The sequence below is a fragment of the Salmo salar genome, chromosome ssa09 (genome assembly GCF_905237065.1).
Source record: "Salmo salar chromosome ssa09, Ssal_v3.1, whole genome shotgun sequence".
Lineage (NCBI taxonomy): Eukaryota > Metazoa > Chordata > Actinopteri > Salmoniformes > Salmonidae > Salmo > Salmo salar.
Window position 1 is genome coordinate 110,445,596 of NC_059450.1, and position 15,856 is coordinate 110,461,451.

Sequence of the window (15,856 nt, forward strand, 5' to 3'; positions counted from 1 at the left end):
CTACCTGGGCTCAAACCAGGAACACATCGACAACAGCCACCCTCGAAGCAGCGTTACCCATGCAGAGGAAGGGAAAAAACTACTCCAAGTCTCAGAGCGAGTGATGTTTGAAACGCTATTAGCGTGCACCCAGCTAACTAGCTAGCCATTTCACATCGGTTACACCAGCCTAATCTTGGGAGTTGATAGGCTTGAAGGGGTGGGTATAATTTGAGGAACGTTCCAACAGGAATCTGTTCCAAAAAACGTAAAGTAAAAGGTTGCCAACCAACAACGCATACAAAGTAGCAACGCATACAAACCTAGCTAACTAGCTGCCGAATAGCCATCAACTCACCACGTAGCTTATTCTTAATGTTTGTCCATAGGCAAACAGACATATGAGGACAGACATTTTTCGGAATAAACGTGATGAGTGAAAAACGCAATGAAATAGACCACTCCCTACCCGGTATCTTATTCTGCCGCTATACAACTTTGTATGCGTTGTTTTTTGGAAACCTTGTTATTTACGAAGTTTATGGAATAGATTCCTGTTGTAACGTTCCACAAATTATACCCACCCAGGTTGAAGTCATAAACAGCGCAATGCTTGAAGCACAGCGAAGGGCTGTTTGAATGAATGCTTATGAGCCTGCTGCTGCCTACCACCGCTCAGTCAGATTGCTCTATCAAATCATAGACTTAATTATAATATAATAAACGCACAAAAATACGAGCCTTGGGTCATTGATATGGTCGAATCTGGAAACTATCATCTCGAAAACAAACGTTTTTTTTCTTTCAGTGACACGGAACCGTTCCGTATTTTATCTAATGGGTGACTAAGTCTAAATATTCCTGTTAGGCATTGATGTTTATGGTTAGGTACATTGGTGCAACGGCAGTACTTTTTTTCGCAAATGCGCTTGTTAAATCAACACCCGTTTGTCGAAGTAGGCTGTGATTCAATGAATTAACAGGCACCGCATCGATCATATAACGCAGGACACGTTAAACTAGTAATATAATCAACCATGTGTAGTTAACTAGTGATTATGTTAAGATTGATAGTTTTTTATAAGTCTAATGCTAGCTAGCAACTTACCTTTGCTTCTTGCTGCCCTCGCGTTACAGGTAGTCAGCCTGTTAATCCTTGTGGAGTGCAATGTAAGGCAGGTGGTTAGAGCGTTGGACTGGTAACCGAAGGTTGCAAAAACGAATCCCTCCTGAACAAGGCAGTTAACCCCCGTTTCTAGGCCGTCATTGTAAATAAGAATGTGTTTTTAATCTGACTTGCCTAGTTAAATAAAGGTGTAAAAAAAAAAAAAACGGCAAATCGGTGGCCAAAAATACCGATTACCGATTGTTATGAAAACTTTAAATCGGCCCTAATTAATCGGCCATTCCGATTAATCGGTCGACCTCTAGCCCGATTTTATTTGGATCTCTTTTAGTCCCCATTTGGACTAATCTTCCAAGAGTCCTTAAATATTAAAATACAATTTATATACGAACACATTTTCACATAACACACTATTACAAACATATATAAATACTAACGTAATAAACCAATAAATAATCAATCTAAAAAATATGGATTCTTCATCTACTGTAATCCCACAACATTTCTGTGTATTATATTTAAATTGACGAACTGACTTGTTGAAAAGGTGGCGTTCTATGACGGTGCCATGTTGAAAGTCACTGGCCTTACTGAAGAGTTCATTCTACTGCTAATGTCTGTCTATGGAGATTGCATGGCTGTGTGCTCGATTTTATACATCTGTCAACAGCGGGTATGGCTCAAATAGCCGAATCCACTAATTTGAAGGGGCGTCCACATACTTTTGTATATACAGCGCATTCGGAAAGTATTCAGACACCTTGAGTCTTTCAACATTTTATTACGTTAGCCTTACTTTAAAATTGATGAGGGAAAAAAACAATTGAATCAATCTACACACACTACCTCATAATGACCAAGCAAAAATAGGTTTTTAGACATTTTTGAAAATGTATAAAGCAAAAACTGACAACACATTTAGTATTCAGACCCTTTACTCAGTACTTTTGTTGAAGCACCTTTTGACAGAGATTACAGCCTCAAGTCTTCTTGGGTATTACGCTACAAGCTTGGCACATTTGTATTTGGGGAGTTTCTCACATTCTTCTCTGCAGATCCTCCCAAGCTCTGTCAGGTTGGATGGGGAGCGTTGCTGCTCTCTCCGGAGATGTTGAATCTGGTTCAAGTCCGGGCTCTGGCTGGGCCACTCAAGGACATTCAGAGACTTGTCCTGAAGCCACTCCTGCATTGTCTTGACTGTGTGCTTAGGTTCGTTGTCCGGTTGGAAGGTGAACAATCTGGAGAAGGTTTTCATCAAGGATCGCTCTGTTTTTTGCTCTGTTCATCTTTCCCTTGATCCTGACTAGTCTCCCAGTCCCTGCCGCTGAAAATCATTCCCACAACATGATGCTGCCACCACCATGCCTCACCGTAGGGATGGTGCCCTGTTTCCTCCAGACGTGACGCTTGGGATTCAGGCCAAAGAGTTCAATATGGGTTTCATCATACCAGGGAATCTTGTTTTTCATGGTCTGAGAGTGCTGTAGGTGCCTTTTGGCAAACTCCAAGCGGTCTGTCGTGCCTTTTACTGAGAAGTGGCTTCTGTCTGGCAACTCTACCATAAAGGCCTGGTTGGTGGAGTGCTGCAGAGATGGTTGTCCTTCTGGAAAGTTCTCCCATCTCCACAAAGGAAGTCTAGAGCTCTGTCAGAGTGACCATTGGGTTCTTGGTCACCTCCCAGACCAAGGCCTGTTTGGCTGGGTGGCCAGCTCTAGGAAGAGTCTTGGTGGTTCCAAACTTCTACCGTTTAAGAATGATGGAGGCCACTGTGTTCTTGGCAACCTTCAATGCTGCAGAAATGTTTTGGTACCTTTCCCTAGATCTGTGCCTCGACACAATCCTGTCTCGGAGCTCTACAGACAATTCCTTCAACTTCATGTGGGACCTTATATGGACAGGTGTGTGCCTTTCCAAATCATGTCCAATCAATTGATTTTACCACAGGTGGACTTCAATCAAGTTGTAGAAACATCTCAAGGACCATCAATGGAAACAGGATGCACCTGAGCTCAATTTCGAATCTCATAGCAAAGTGTCTGGATACTTAGGTAAATCAGGTATTTCTGTTTTTAATTTTTTTAATAATTTTGCTAAAATGTCTAACCTGTTCGCTTTGTCATTATGGGATATTGTGTGTGTGTCTGTATATTGATGAGAAATGTTTTATTTAATCAATTTTAGAATAAGGCTGCAATGTAACAATGTTAAAAGCAGTGTATGTCACGCTCCAAGTTATTAACATGTTAATTTAAATCACTGTCCTATGGGGAGAAAAAAAGCTACATTTGCCGATCAGGTCACGTGGTTAGGAACATTTAACAACTGTGTGAATGTTCACTCTTCTGTTCACTTCCACGGCTCTGACTTTCAAGACCATTGGGCCAGGTGTGAATGAAACCTACTAAACCATTTTTGAATTTAATTGCAATGGAAAGTGGCAACCATCCACAAAGGCCCATCAGTGGCTAATTAAAGATACATTATGCAGAAATCGACAATTAAGTGTAGTGTAGAGAATCATTGCACCGTCTAAACTTCTGTGAAACTTCTTGTCCATAACCAAAGATATTGTATTTTCAGCAGTTTGAAGCTGGTGTACAAAACCAAAGTTTTGTGCATGCAGGAACAGTCATATATGTGGGTTTTTACATGTTGTAGGTTAACAGGAAGGACACCAATGTCACATATGCCTTGCTGATATCGATAAAATAATATAGTGATGCTTTTATCCAAAGCAACTTAGTTGTTAATGCATACATTTTTTGTATGGGTGCCCTCAGCGGGAATGGAACCCACAACCCAGGCATAAAAAAATTATTCTTCGTTAAAACCTGACTAAACCAATTGGAAAAATATACATTTGTGTAGGCAGACATCGGCTATTTTTTGCCCAATGAGGAACATTTCAAAAAGTTTTTCCCTTTACCCTGTTTTTCAGGCAATATATCACTTGTGATGCCGTCTGACTACAGCCCAGTAACAAATATCACACTAGGAGCAGTCAATGCCAATGTGAGGACCCAGATGGTGAGTGTTATGTATTAAATCAAATCTATTTTATAAAGCCCCTTTTTTTTTTTTTTTGTCTCAGTGCTTTAAGTATACCCAGCCTACACAGTCAAAAGTTTGGACACATCTACTCATTCCAGGGTTTTTCTTTATTTTTACTATTTTCTACATTGTTGAATAGTTGTGAAGACATCAAAACTATGAAATAACACAAATGGAATCATGTAGTAACCAAAAAAGAAAGTGTTAAACAAATCAAAATATATTCGTGATTGAAGAGCACTTTTTCCCAGTCCATTCTGGTCCATCAAAGGTGGGTTTGTGCCCGTAGGCGACGTTGTTGCTGGTGATGTCTGGTGAGGACCTGCCTTAAAACAAGCCCTCAGTCCAGCCTCTCTCAGCCTATTGCGGACAGTCTGAGCACCGATGGAGGGATTGTGCGTTCCTGGTGTAACTTGGGCAGTTGTTGTTGCCATCCTGTACCTGTCCCGCAGGTGTGATGTTCGGATGTACCGATCCTGTGCATGTGTTACACGTGGTCTGCCACTGCGAGGACGATCAGCTGTCCGTCCTGTCTCCCTGTAGTGCTGTATCGCAGTGCAGCTTGGCTGGGTCGTGTTTTGGAGGACACATGACTCTAGACCTTCGCCTCTCACGAGTCCGTACGGGAGTTGCAGCGATGAGACAAGACTAACTACCAATTGGATATCATGCTATTGGGGAGAAAAAGGGGTAAAAATGAACAAAAAAATAATACAACTAAATATTTAAGTCAAGGGGTCTGAATACTTTCCGAATGCACTGTAAGTGTGAGTTGAGCCTTGACTAGTAAATTGGCTTTTTTCTTAACCGGCTATAATTTTAAGTTCATGGAAATTGAGCCACTGCTGCAGATTTCTTTCTTCATGAAAGCCCTCTGTTGGGATACTTTTTTTCTTCGTAGTTAAGTGTTGAGTCGATGATCAGAGGTGTATTCCCCAGGTACCAAAGAAAAACATTCGTGCCGAATGTCTGAATTTGTCCAATATCAAATTCTCGTTTTCACTTCAAAACGTTTTCCATTGCAAAGTGTTTTGCTACGTTGGGTGTTGATGAATACACCCCAGGTCTCCTATCCTCCTGCATCTGTGGCAGCCAGTGTGGTGAAGTGTAAAAGAAAGGGCTGGCTGGGAGGAAAAGAAGAAACGTTGTGTGGGGGGGCTACAGACTGTGACTAGCTTGCTATAATTAGCTGGGGGTATTTATTAGCACTCTGCTGCATCCAGCTGATCTCGCCTCGTCTCTTTTGTTCGGCTCCGGCTTCGAGACACTTCTGCATAGTAGGAAATATTACACCCAACCTGATCCTGCTCCGTGCTCAGTCACCATACAGAGAATCGCCCACTTCTTGGCACAGAATCTGTTCTCAATGACTCACCTGGATAGTGCTCATTAGGGCGTCAAACGGAATATGTTTTGAAACTGAAAACGAAAATGAGCTCTTCATATTGGATGAGTCCTGGTTGCCCTTTCCTTTTTCTCGATTTGCTGCGTAATGAACAGCACCCTGGCTACCAATATTCTTCGAATCACCTGACATCCTTGCATCTGTTCAATCATGTCCATTGCTAAACATTTTGCTACGATGTGCCCAAATGAATATGCGCCTGCGATCTGATGCACCCCCTCTGTTTATTATTTATTTTCTGTGTAGATCATCAGCACAGCAGAGAAAGTTTCGCACACAGGGAATGTCCTCATAGGTACCCCCTGCACACACACGCCCACTATGGTTGACCAGGGACACAACCAGGATGCCAACAAGTGGAACCCAGGGTGAGCTGGTACACACGTTTTTCCGTTTGCTCAAGTACATACACATTTTCTCACACGCACACACAACTGCATTGTTTGCTCGAGTACACACACACCACTGCTGTTTTGTTGCACATTATCATTGTTGTAAAGAGGTATTTTCTTTGATCTGTTTCCAGAACATGAAAATAATTTAAGTAGCATCCACTGTATTTATTTTTTATTAGCTAACATCACTTTTGGTTTTTTATTCCCAGGGCCAAGAAGCGAACGCATGATTTCATTGACTCATATTTTTCTGACCGGTGGGTTGATTCTGTTCTTCTGGCTACTATTGTTGTTAATATTCACACACACACCCAGCAGGGATTGCTAGGTAGCGATTTCAAATCTAATGTATTTATTGCGGCCTGTTAGTTAGCCTATGGATTGACAGATAATATACACTGCATTCAGTAAGTATTCAGACCCATTGATTTTTTTCCACATTTTGATACGTTTCAGCCTTATTTGAAAATTGATTACAAATAAATCTACACACAATACCCCATAATGACAAAGCGAAAAAATTAATAAAATGTTTGCTAATTTATAAAAAACAAATACCTTATTGACATAAGTATTCAGACCCTTTTGATATGAGACTCGAAATTGAGCTCAGGTTCATCCTGTTTTCAATGGATCATCCTTGAAACGTTTCTACAACTTGATTGGAGTCCACCTGTGGTACATTCAATTGATTGGAAATGATTTGGAAAGGCACAAACCTAAGGTCCCACACTTGACAGTACATGTCAGAGCCAAAACCAAGCCACGAGGTTGAAGGAATTGTCCCTAGAGCTCCGGGACAGGATTGTGTCAGGGTACAGATCTGGGGAAGGGTACCAAGAAAATTCTGCAACATTGAAACTTCCCAAGAACACAGTTGCCTCCATCATTCTTAAATGGGAGGTTTGAAACCACCAAGACTTTTCCAAGAGCTGGCCTCTGGCCAAACTGAGCAATCGGGGGAGAAGGGCCTTGGTCAGGGAGATGACCAAGAACCCGACGGTTACTCTGACAGAGCTCCAGAGTTCCTCTGTGGAGATGGGAAAACCTTCCAGAAGGACAACCATCTCTGCAACACTCCACCAATCAGGCCTTTATGGTAGAGTGGCCAGACAAAAGCCACTTCTCAGTAAAAGGCACAACAGCCCGCTTTGAGTTTGCCAAAAGGCACCTACAGGACTCTCAGACCATGAGAAACAAGATTCTCTGGTCAATGAAACCAAGATTGAACTCTTCGGCCTGAATGCCAAGTGTCACATCTGGGGGAAACGGGGCACCATCCCTACGGTTAAGCATGGTGGTGGCAGCATTATGCTGTAGGGATGTTATTCAGCGGCAGGTACTAGGAGACTGGTCAGGATCGAGGGAAAGATGAACTGAGAAAAGTACAGAGATCCTTGATGAAAATCTGCTCCAGAGTGCTCAGGACCTCAGACTGGGCCAAATGTTTATCTTCCAACAGGACAACAACCCTAAGCACACAGCCAAAACGACGCAGGAGTTCATTTTTTAATTTTACCTTTATTTAACTAGGCAAGTCAGTTAACTTCTTACTGCTGAAATCCCGTTACTGGGATCGACTTGACAACAGACAGTGAAATTGCAGTGCGCCAAATTCAAACAGATCTCATAATTAAAATTCCTCAAACATACAAGTATTATGCACCATTTTAAAGCTAAACTTGTTGTTAATCCCACCACAGTGTCCGATTTCGAAAAGGCTTTACGATGAAAGCATACCTTGCGATTATGTTAGGTCAGCGCCAAGTCACAGAAAAACACAGCCATTTTTCCAGCCAAAGAGAGGAGTCACAAAAAGCAGAAATAGAGAAAATTAATCACTAACCTTTGATCTTCATCAGATGGCACTGATAGGACTTCATGTTAAACAATACATGTATGTTTTGTTCGATAAAGTTCATATTTATATCCAAAAGCTGTTAACATTGGCGCATTATGTTCAGAAATGCATTGTCTCAAACATCCGGTGAAAGTGCAGAGAGCCACATCAAATTACAGAAATACTCATCATAAATGTTGATGAAATACAAGTGTTATGCATGGAATTAAAGATATACTTCTCCTTAATGCAACCGCTGTGTCAGATTTCAAAAAAGCTTTACGGAAAAAGCACACTATGCAATCTGAGTACAGCGCTCAGCCACCAAAACAAGCCATACAGATACCCGCCATGTTGTGGAATCAACAGAAGTCAGAAATAGCATTATTAATATTCACTTACCTTTGATGATCTTCATCGGAATGCACTCCCACGAATCCCAGTTCCACAATAAATGTCTGTTTTGTTCGATAAAGTCCATTTATGTCCAAATACCTCCTTTTTGTTTGCGCGTTTAGTTCACAAATCCAAATTCACGAGGCGCAGGCCAGACAAAGTCAAAAAGTTCCATTACAGTTCGTAGAAACATGTCAAACGATGTATAGAATCAATCTTTAGGATGTTTTTATCATAAATCTGCAATAATATTCCAACCGGAGAATTTCTTTGTCTTTAGAAAGGAAAAGGAATGCAGCTAACTCTCACGTGTGTGCGCCTGACTGAGCTCATGACATTCTGCCAGACACCTGATTCCAAAAGCTCTTATTCTCTCCCCCTTCACAGTAGAAGCCTGAAACAAGGTTCTAAAGACTGTTGACATCTAGTGGAAGCCTTAGGAAGTGCAATATGACCCCACAGACACTGTATATTGGATAGGCAAAGACTTGAAAACCTACAAACCTCAGATTTCCCACTTCCTGGCTGGATCTTTTTCTCAGGTTTTTGCCTGCCATATGAGTTCTGTTATACTCACAGACACCATTCAAACAGTTTTAGAAACTTTAGGGTGTTTTCTATCCAAATCTACTAATAATATGCATATCTTAGCTTCTGGGCCTGAGTAGCAGGCAGTTTACTCTGGGCACGCTATTCATCCAAGCTACTCAATACTGCCCCCAGCCATAAGAAGTTAAGAACAAGTTCTTATTTTCAATGACGGCCTAGGAACACTGGGTTAACTGCCTTGTTCAGGGGCAGAATGACAGATTCTTACCTTGTCAGCTCAGGGATTCGATCTTGCAACCTTTTGGGTACTAGTCCAACGCTCTAACCACTAGGCTACCTGCTGCCCCAGGAGTGGCTTTGAATGTCCTTGAGTGGCCCAGCCAGAGCCCGGACTTGAACCCGATCGAACATCTCTGGAGAGACCTGAAAATAGTTGTGCATTGACGCTCCCTATCCAACCTGACAGAGCTTGAGAGGATCTGTGGAGAAGAATGGGAGAAACTCCTTAAATACAGGTGTGCCAAGCTTGTGGCTTCATGCCCAAGAAGACTTGACGCAGTAATCACTGCCAAAGGTGCTTCAATGAAGTACTGAGTATGAATACTTATATTTCCATAAAAATAAAAAAAATGCATTCGCTAATATTTCTAAACATGTTTTCACTTCGTCATTATGATGAAATCTTCCTGCCGGAAGAAGATTATCCAGTCAAACAAGTCGCAGATAGAGTGAGATGGCATTAGAAAGTGGGATAGAGAGGTAGGAGAATTGGCGAAAGAGGGAGATACAGAGGGCGAGAGAAACGGAGTCAGAGATGCTTTGTCATTCTCTCACAGCATCTCATTGAGCTGAAGTGTCTCATTAGTTCCAAAGCAAACCAGTTCATTAGGCAATGGAATTAGTTGTAATCTAGGAGGACTGACTACTGACACATACGCAGTAACATGGTCTTGTATATTGAATTAATCTTAAACAGTTCACACACTCACTTCAAACTAACGATTTCTCTGTCTGTGTTGCAGGGATGGGCTGTGCTCAGGAGACTCTTCAGCCAGGTAACTGCCCGGCTCAGCAGAATGTAGATGGAAGTGAAACGGTGCATTTGTAGTAAGGGGGGGGGGGGCTGCTCAAGAGCTCAGCTGCAGTCTGGCATTTTTTTGTTAGTCCAGAATGCATCTGTCTGACCCCCCCCTCCCCCCCGAAAGATCACACAACTGCTGACTCACTACAGCAGAGCACTGGCTCGCTCTCTCTCTCTCGTTCCCTCTCTCCCTGTTCCCTTTCTGTCATCTCCTCTGGATACTATTTATATTTCAGTGTCCCATCTCTTCTCCCGTGCTGTCTCTTTTTCTCTCGTAACAAAAATAAAAGAAACCAAAAAGACCAGGGAAATGTATTCGTTGGAATCGTACCGCAGATAGTCTGATCTAATCTGGATATATCCAACCAAACAATTTCAGTCCAACTTTCCAAACATACCAATGTCATGGGTTCCAAGTACAGTACATGTATTCTGGAACATTCTACATATTGCCCACAAAACAGAACTCGTTTTTTTTCTTTCTCTCGCGCGCTCTCACAGTACAGTACAAATCCACAGTAGATTTGTAGAAGTAGCGACCATGACTGCCTATTCACTAGTGACTGCAGGTTTTTTGTGTGTGTTCAGGTGAGCAGATTATGTAACCATCAGAGGCTGTGTAGATACTGTATGTCTGTGTGTACATGTGTAGTATGTACAGTACCAGTCAAAATTCTGGACACAACTACTCATTTCAGGGTTTTTCTTTATTTTTACTATTTTCTACATTGTCAAATAATAGTGAAGACATCAAAACTATGAAATAACACAAATGGAATCATGTAGTAACAAATGTTCTTTTAACTTCTATGGGCTAGCGCCCCACCTGCGGGACACAGCCAGTGAAATATCAGGGCGGAAAATTCAAAAACAACAAAATGTCATAATTCAACTTTCTCAAACATACAACTATTTTATACCATTTTAAAGATAAACTTCTCGTTAATCTAACCATATTATCCAATTTCAAAAAGGCTTTACATAGACAAAAATAACCACACAGCCATTTTCCAAGCAAGGACATGTGTCAATAAAACCCAAAACACAGCTAAATGAAGCACTAACCTTTGACGATCTTCATCAGATGACACTCCTAGGACATCATGTTACACAATACATGTATGTTTTGTTCGATAAAGTTCATAATTATATCCAAAAACAGCATTTTACTTTGGCGCGTGATGTTCAGAAAATGTATTCCCACCAAAACGTCCGGTGAATGTGCACATCAATTTACAAAAATACTAATCATAAACGTTGACAAAATATATAATTATTTTAAGAATTATAGATTCACTACCCCTGGATGCAACTGCTGTGTCAGATTTTAAAATAGCTTTATGGAGAAAGCACATTTTTCAATATTCTGAGTACATAGCTCAGCCATCACGGCAAGCTATTCAGACACCCGCCAAGTTCGGGGCAACCTAAACTCAGAATTAGTATTAGAAATATTCTCTTACCTTTGCTGATCTTCGTCAGAATGCACTCCCAGGACTGCTACTTCCACAAGAAATGTTGTTTTTGTTTGAAATAATCCATATTTATGTACAAATACCTCCCTTTTGTTCGTGCGTACAGATCACTTATCCAAAGGCATAACGTGTGAGCGCGGAACGAGAGACAAAGTCAATGTTCCATTACCGTACTTAGAAGCATGTCAAGCGCTGTTTAAAATCAATCTTTGTTATTTTTAACGTAAAATTGTGATAATATTCCAACCGGACAATAGCATATTCATTCAAGAAGAAAAAGAAGGAACGGCGTGACCGCGCATATCCAATCCCTTTGTTGCCAGGCAGACCACTCAGTGAATGAGCTCCTATACTCTGCCCAGTGACGGGAGAAGGCTCAAACCACTTTCTGAAGGCTTTAGACAGCCAATGGAAGCCTTAGGAAGTGCAACGTCCCCCACAGACACTGTAGTTTCGATAGAGAATCAAAAGAACTACAATTCTCAGACTTTCCACTTCCTGCTTGAATTTTTCTCAGGTTTTTGCCTTCCATAGGAGTTCTGTTATACTCACAGACACCATTCAAACAGTTTTAGAAACTTTAAAGTGTTTTCTATCCGAATCTACTAATAATATGCATATTCTAGTTTCTGGGCCAGAATAGTAACCTGTTTAAATTGGGTACGTTTTTCATCTTGCCGTGAAAATACTGCCCCCTAGCCCAGACAGGTTAACCTGTTAGGGCTAGGGGGCAGTATTGACACGGCCGGATAAAAAACGTACCCGATTTAATCTGGTTACTACTCCTGCCCAGTAACTAGAATATGCATATAATTATTGGCTTTGGATAGAAAACACCCTAAAGTTTCTAAAACTGTTTGAATGGTGTCTGTGAGTATAACAGAACTCATATGGCAGGCCAAAACCTGAGAAGATTCCATGCAGGAAGTGGCCTGTCTGACAAGTTGTGTTTCATCTTGGCTCTTTTTATTGAAGACTGAGGATCTTTGCTATAACGTGACACTTCCTACGGCTCCCATAGGCTCTCAGAGCCCGGGAAAAAGCTGAACGATATCGAGGCAGCCCCTGGCTGAAACACATTATCGCTTTTGGCAAGTGGCCGATCAGAGTACTATGGGCTTAGGCGCGTGCCCGAGTCGACCCCATGCTTTATTTTCTTTCGTCTGTTTACCTAAACGCAGATTCCCGGTCGGAATATTATCGCTTTTTTATGAGAAATGGCATAAAAATTGATTTTAAACAGCGGTTGACATGCTTCGAAGTACGGTAATGGAATATTTAGAATTTTTTTGTCACGAATTGCGCCATGCTCGTCACCCTTATTTACCCTTTCGGATAGTGTCTTGAACGCACGAACAAAACGCCGCTATTTGGATATAACGATGGATTATTTGGGACCAAACCAACATTTGTTATTGAAGTAGAAGTCCTGGGAGTGCATTCTGACGAAGACAGCAAAGGTAATAACATTTTTCTTATAGTAAATCTGACTTTGGTGAGTGCTAAACTTGCTGGGTGTCTAAATAGCTAGCCCTGTGATGCCGGGCTATCTACTGAGAATATTGCAAAATGTGCTTTCACCGAAAAGCTATTTTAAAATCGGACATATCGAGTGCATAGAGGAGTTCTGTATCTATAATTCTTAAAATAATTGTTATGCTTTTTGTGAACGTTTATCGTGAGTAATTTAGTAAATTCACTGGCAGTGTTCGGTGGGAATGCTAGTCACATGCTAGTCACATGCTAATGTAAAAAGCTGTTTTTTGATATAAATATGAACTTGATTGAACAAAACATGCATGTATTGTATAACATAATGTCCTAGGGTTGTCATCTGATGAAGATCATCAAAGGTTAGTGCTACATTTAGCTGTGGTTTGGGTTTATGTGACATTATATGCTAGCTTGAAAAATGGGTGTCTGATTATTTCTGGCTGGGTACTCTGCTGACATAATCTAATGTTTTGCTTTCGTTGTAAAGCCTTTTTGAAATCGGACAGTGTGGTTAGATTAACGAGAGTCTTGTCTTTAAAATGGTGTAAAATAGCCATATGTTTGAGAAATTGAAGTAATAGCATTTCTGAGGTATTTGAATAACGCGCCACGGGATTCCACTGGCTGTTACGTAGGTGGGACGATTTGGTGCCACCTACCCTAGAGAGGTTAAATCAAAATATATTTGAGTTTCTTCAATGGTTTGCACACTCTTGGCATTCTCTCAACCAGCTTCATTTGGTTGTCACCTGGAATGCATTTCATTTAACAGGTATGCCTTGTTAAAAGTACATTTGTCTCAAATGCATTAACCTCTCTGGGCTAGGTGGGACGTTTGCGTCCCACCCTAGTCAACAGCCAGTGGAATCCCGTGGCGCACGCCCGCTACTGTTTTTCAGCCATGGCCTGCAAAGTCATCATTCAACGTTCTGGCGCCTTCTGAGAGCCTATGGGAGCGTTAGAAAATGTCACGTTACAGCAGAGATCCTTTGAGTGTATGTAAACTTCTGACCCACTGGGAATGTGATGAAAGAAATAAAAGCTGAAATATATCATTCTCTCTACTATTAACTGACCTAAGACAGGGAATTTTTACTTGGATTAAATGTCAAGAATTGTGAAACTGAGTTTACATGTATTTGGCTAAGGTGTATGTAAACTTCCAACCTCAACTGTACATATTACCTCGACTAACCGGTGTCCCCAGACATTGACTCTGTACTGGTACTCCCAGAGAGAGAGACACACACACACACACACACACACACACACACATTTTCAAGAATTGAGTCAGCCTTCAAAGCTGCACTCATTTGATGTCAATGTCTCATGGAAGGATAAAAAAAAATATGTCTGGGGTGGGGGTTCTCGATGCAACCCAAGTCAATTCTTTAGGAGTGTAGGGGTAGAAAATGCTGCTCCAACCACAACCATGGATCTGTCCCAAATGGCACCATGTTCCCTGAATAGTGCACTACTTTTGATCCTCATGGGGTAGTGCACTATATAGGGAATAGGATGCCATTTGGAACGCAAGCCATTACTATTGTCTATTTCCAATAGTGCTATTACCCTTCAGCATTGTTTTAAATACACTTTAAATACACTAAATCCACTTTAAATATGATTACACTGACAAAATTGCGCTGCATGTGTGCTGAGTATACAGCCATACACTAATTTGAAGCATCAACGAGCAGTGCGTCTAATGAGCGCATGTCACGTGATATTGTCAAAGCGTGCACTATGGTCTTCACATGCATGTCAAGCTCCATCATGCTTATGTTAATGTGTCATGGTTTTCACAAGTGTGCTTCTGCTTGTGAAAGTGTTGGAGAGAAACTCATCGTTTTACATTAGTATGGAATTATTGTATACATTGTATTGTCTGATCCACTGAGTCCATTGAGTGTTATATTGTTTGTGTGTGAGGTGAGATTTGACAAGTAAGTGTGGAGTTGGAGGTGTGGCGTGTGTGTTTGCGCAAGTTGTGTGTGCCGTCATCTTTTGTAAGCATTTCACTGTACTGTTTACACCTACTGTATCCTGTGCATGTGACAAATAAACAATTTAATTTGTGTAACAGCTAGTCCTAGATGTTGTGACCGTCTGGTCATTAATGTGTCGGTTGCTTCTTTGTGATCTCTCCACCAAAGCAAGCGACTGAAGGGCGATAAGAACGGGAAGGGCCTGAGGCATTTCTCCATGAAGGTGTGTGAGAAGGTGCAGAAGAAAGGCACCACGTCCTACAACGAGGTGGCCGACGAACTGGTGGCCGAGTTCACCCACTCCACCACCGTCATGGCCACAGACTCGGTGAGTCCGTAAATAACATGGTAATTTAGCAGACGCTTTCATCCAAAACCACTTACGGTTGACAGTAACACATATTCAGTATATGTGGCCCATGCAGGAATCAAACACACAACCCTGGTTTGTGTTCATTAGGCACCAAACAAGGAAATGGGGAGGGACTACCTGGACTTGTGCAATGAGAAACGGTGCTTGGCTTCAGTTATATTTTCCATTGCGTGCCCTAATGAACACAACCCTGGTGTTGCCAGCACCATGGTCCTCTAACCCATTGTGCCAGTAGAATGGTAAAGTATTGTGGGGGTTGTTGAGCGGATCAAGCCAGGTGGCCAGATTTCTGACTATACTTTAGCCAATGCCTCTAACGTCCTTTTTCATGCATAACTAAAGAACAAACCGATCAGGCTAGTGGATAACTCTAGCCTGTTGGTTCTTTTTAGTCTTACATTTTTCATGTACATTTTTCTTTATGTTTTTGAGAAAATTGTTGTACTCAGGGCACTATTGGGAATGAGATCCTGGTCTCAATTGGGCTACCCTGAATAAATAAAAGCGAATACAAATAAAATGCGTTCAATTTGACATGAGACAGCAAAACGGTGCTGTATTTTTTTTTTCTCCAGCAAAATGTTCATGTTAGATAAGTTTGTTTTTCCATTCATAAACTGTTCAAGATAAGCAATGAATGAATTACACATTTGAGCTCGTATAGACTATGGAATGTTGTTTATGTTGCAAACGGTTCCCTTGCG

At 41.4% G+C, this 15,856-nt stretch overlaps 1 protein-coding gene across 5 annotated transcripts in view; it reads left to right on the forward strand.

Annotated features, from left to right (window-relative positions):
• Nucleotides 1–15,856, forward strand: part of LOC106612420 (transcription factor Dp-2) — a 36,936-nt gene that overhangs the window by 3,245 nt on the left and 17,835 nt on the right. For 3 of the 5 annotated variants that reach the window (XM_014213527.2, XM_045724310.1, XM_014213528.2), the window contains exons 2-6: nt 4,044–4,132; nt 5,808–5,929; nt 6,166–6,213; nt 9,764–9,796; nt 14,948–15,107. In XM_014213527.2, coding sequence (XP_014069002.2) covers nt 4,044–4,132; nt 5,808–5,929; nt 6,166–6,213; nt 9,764–9,796; nt 14,948–15,107 — 452 coding nt within the window. Of the gene's footprint in view, nt 1–3,049; nt 3,154–4,043; nt 4,133–5,807; nt 5,930–6,165; nt 6,214–9,763; nt 9,797–14,947; nt 15,108–15,856 lie in introns of all 5 variants that reach the window. The other 2 variants (XM_014213529.2, XM_045724311.1) reach the window with 2 other exon arrangements.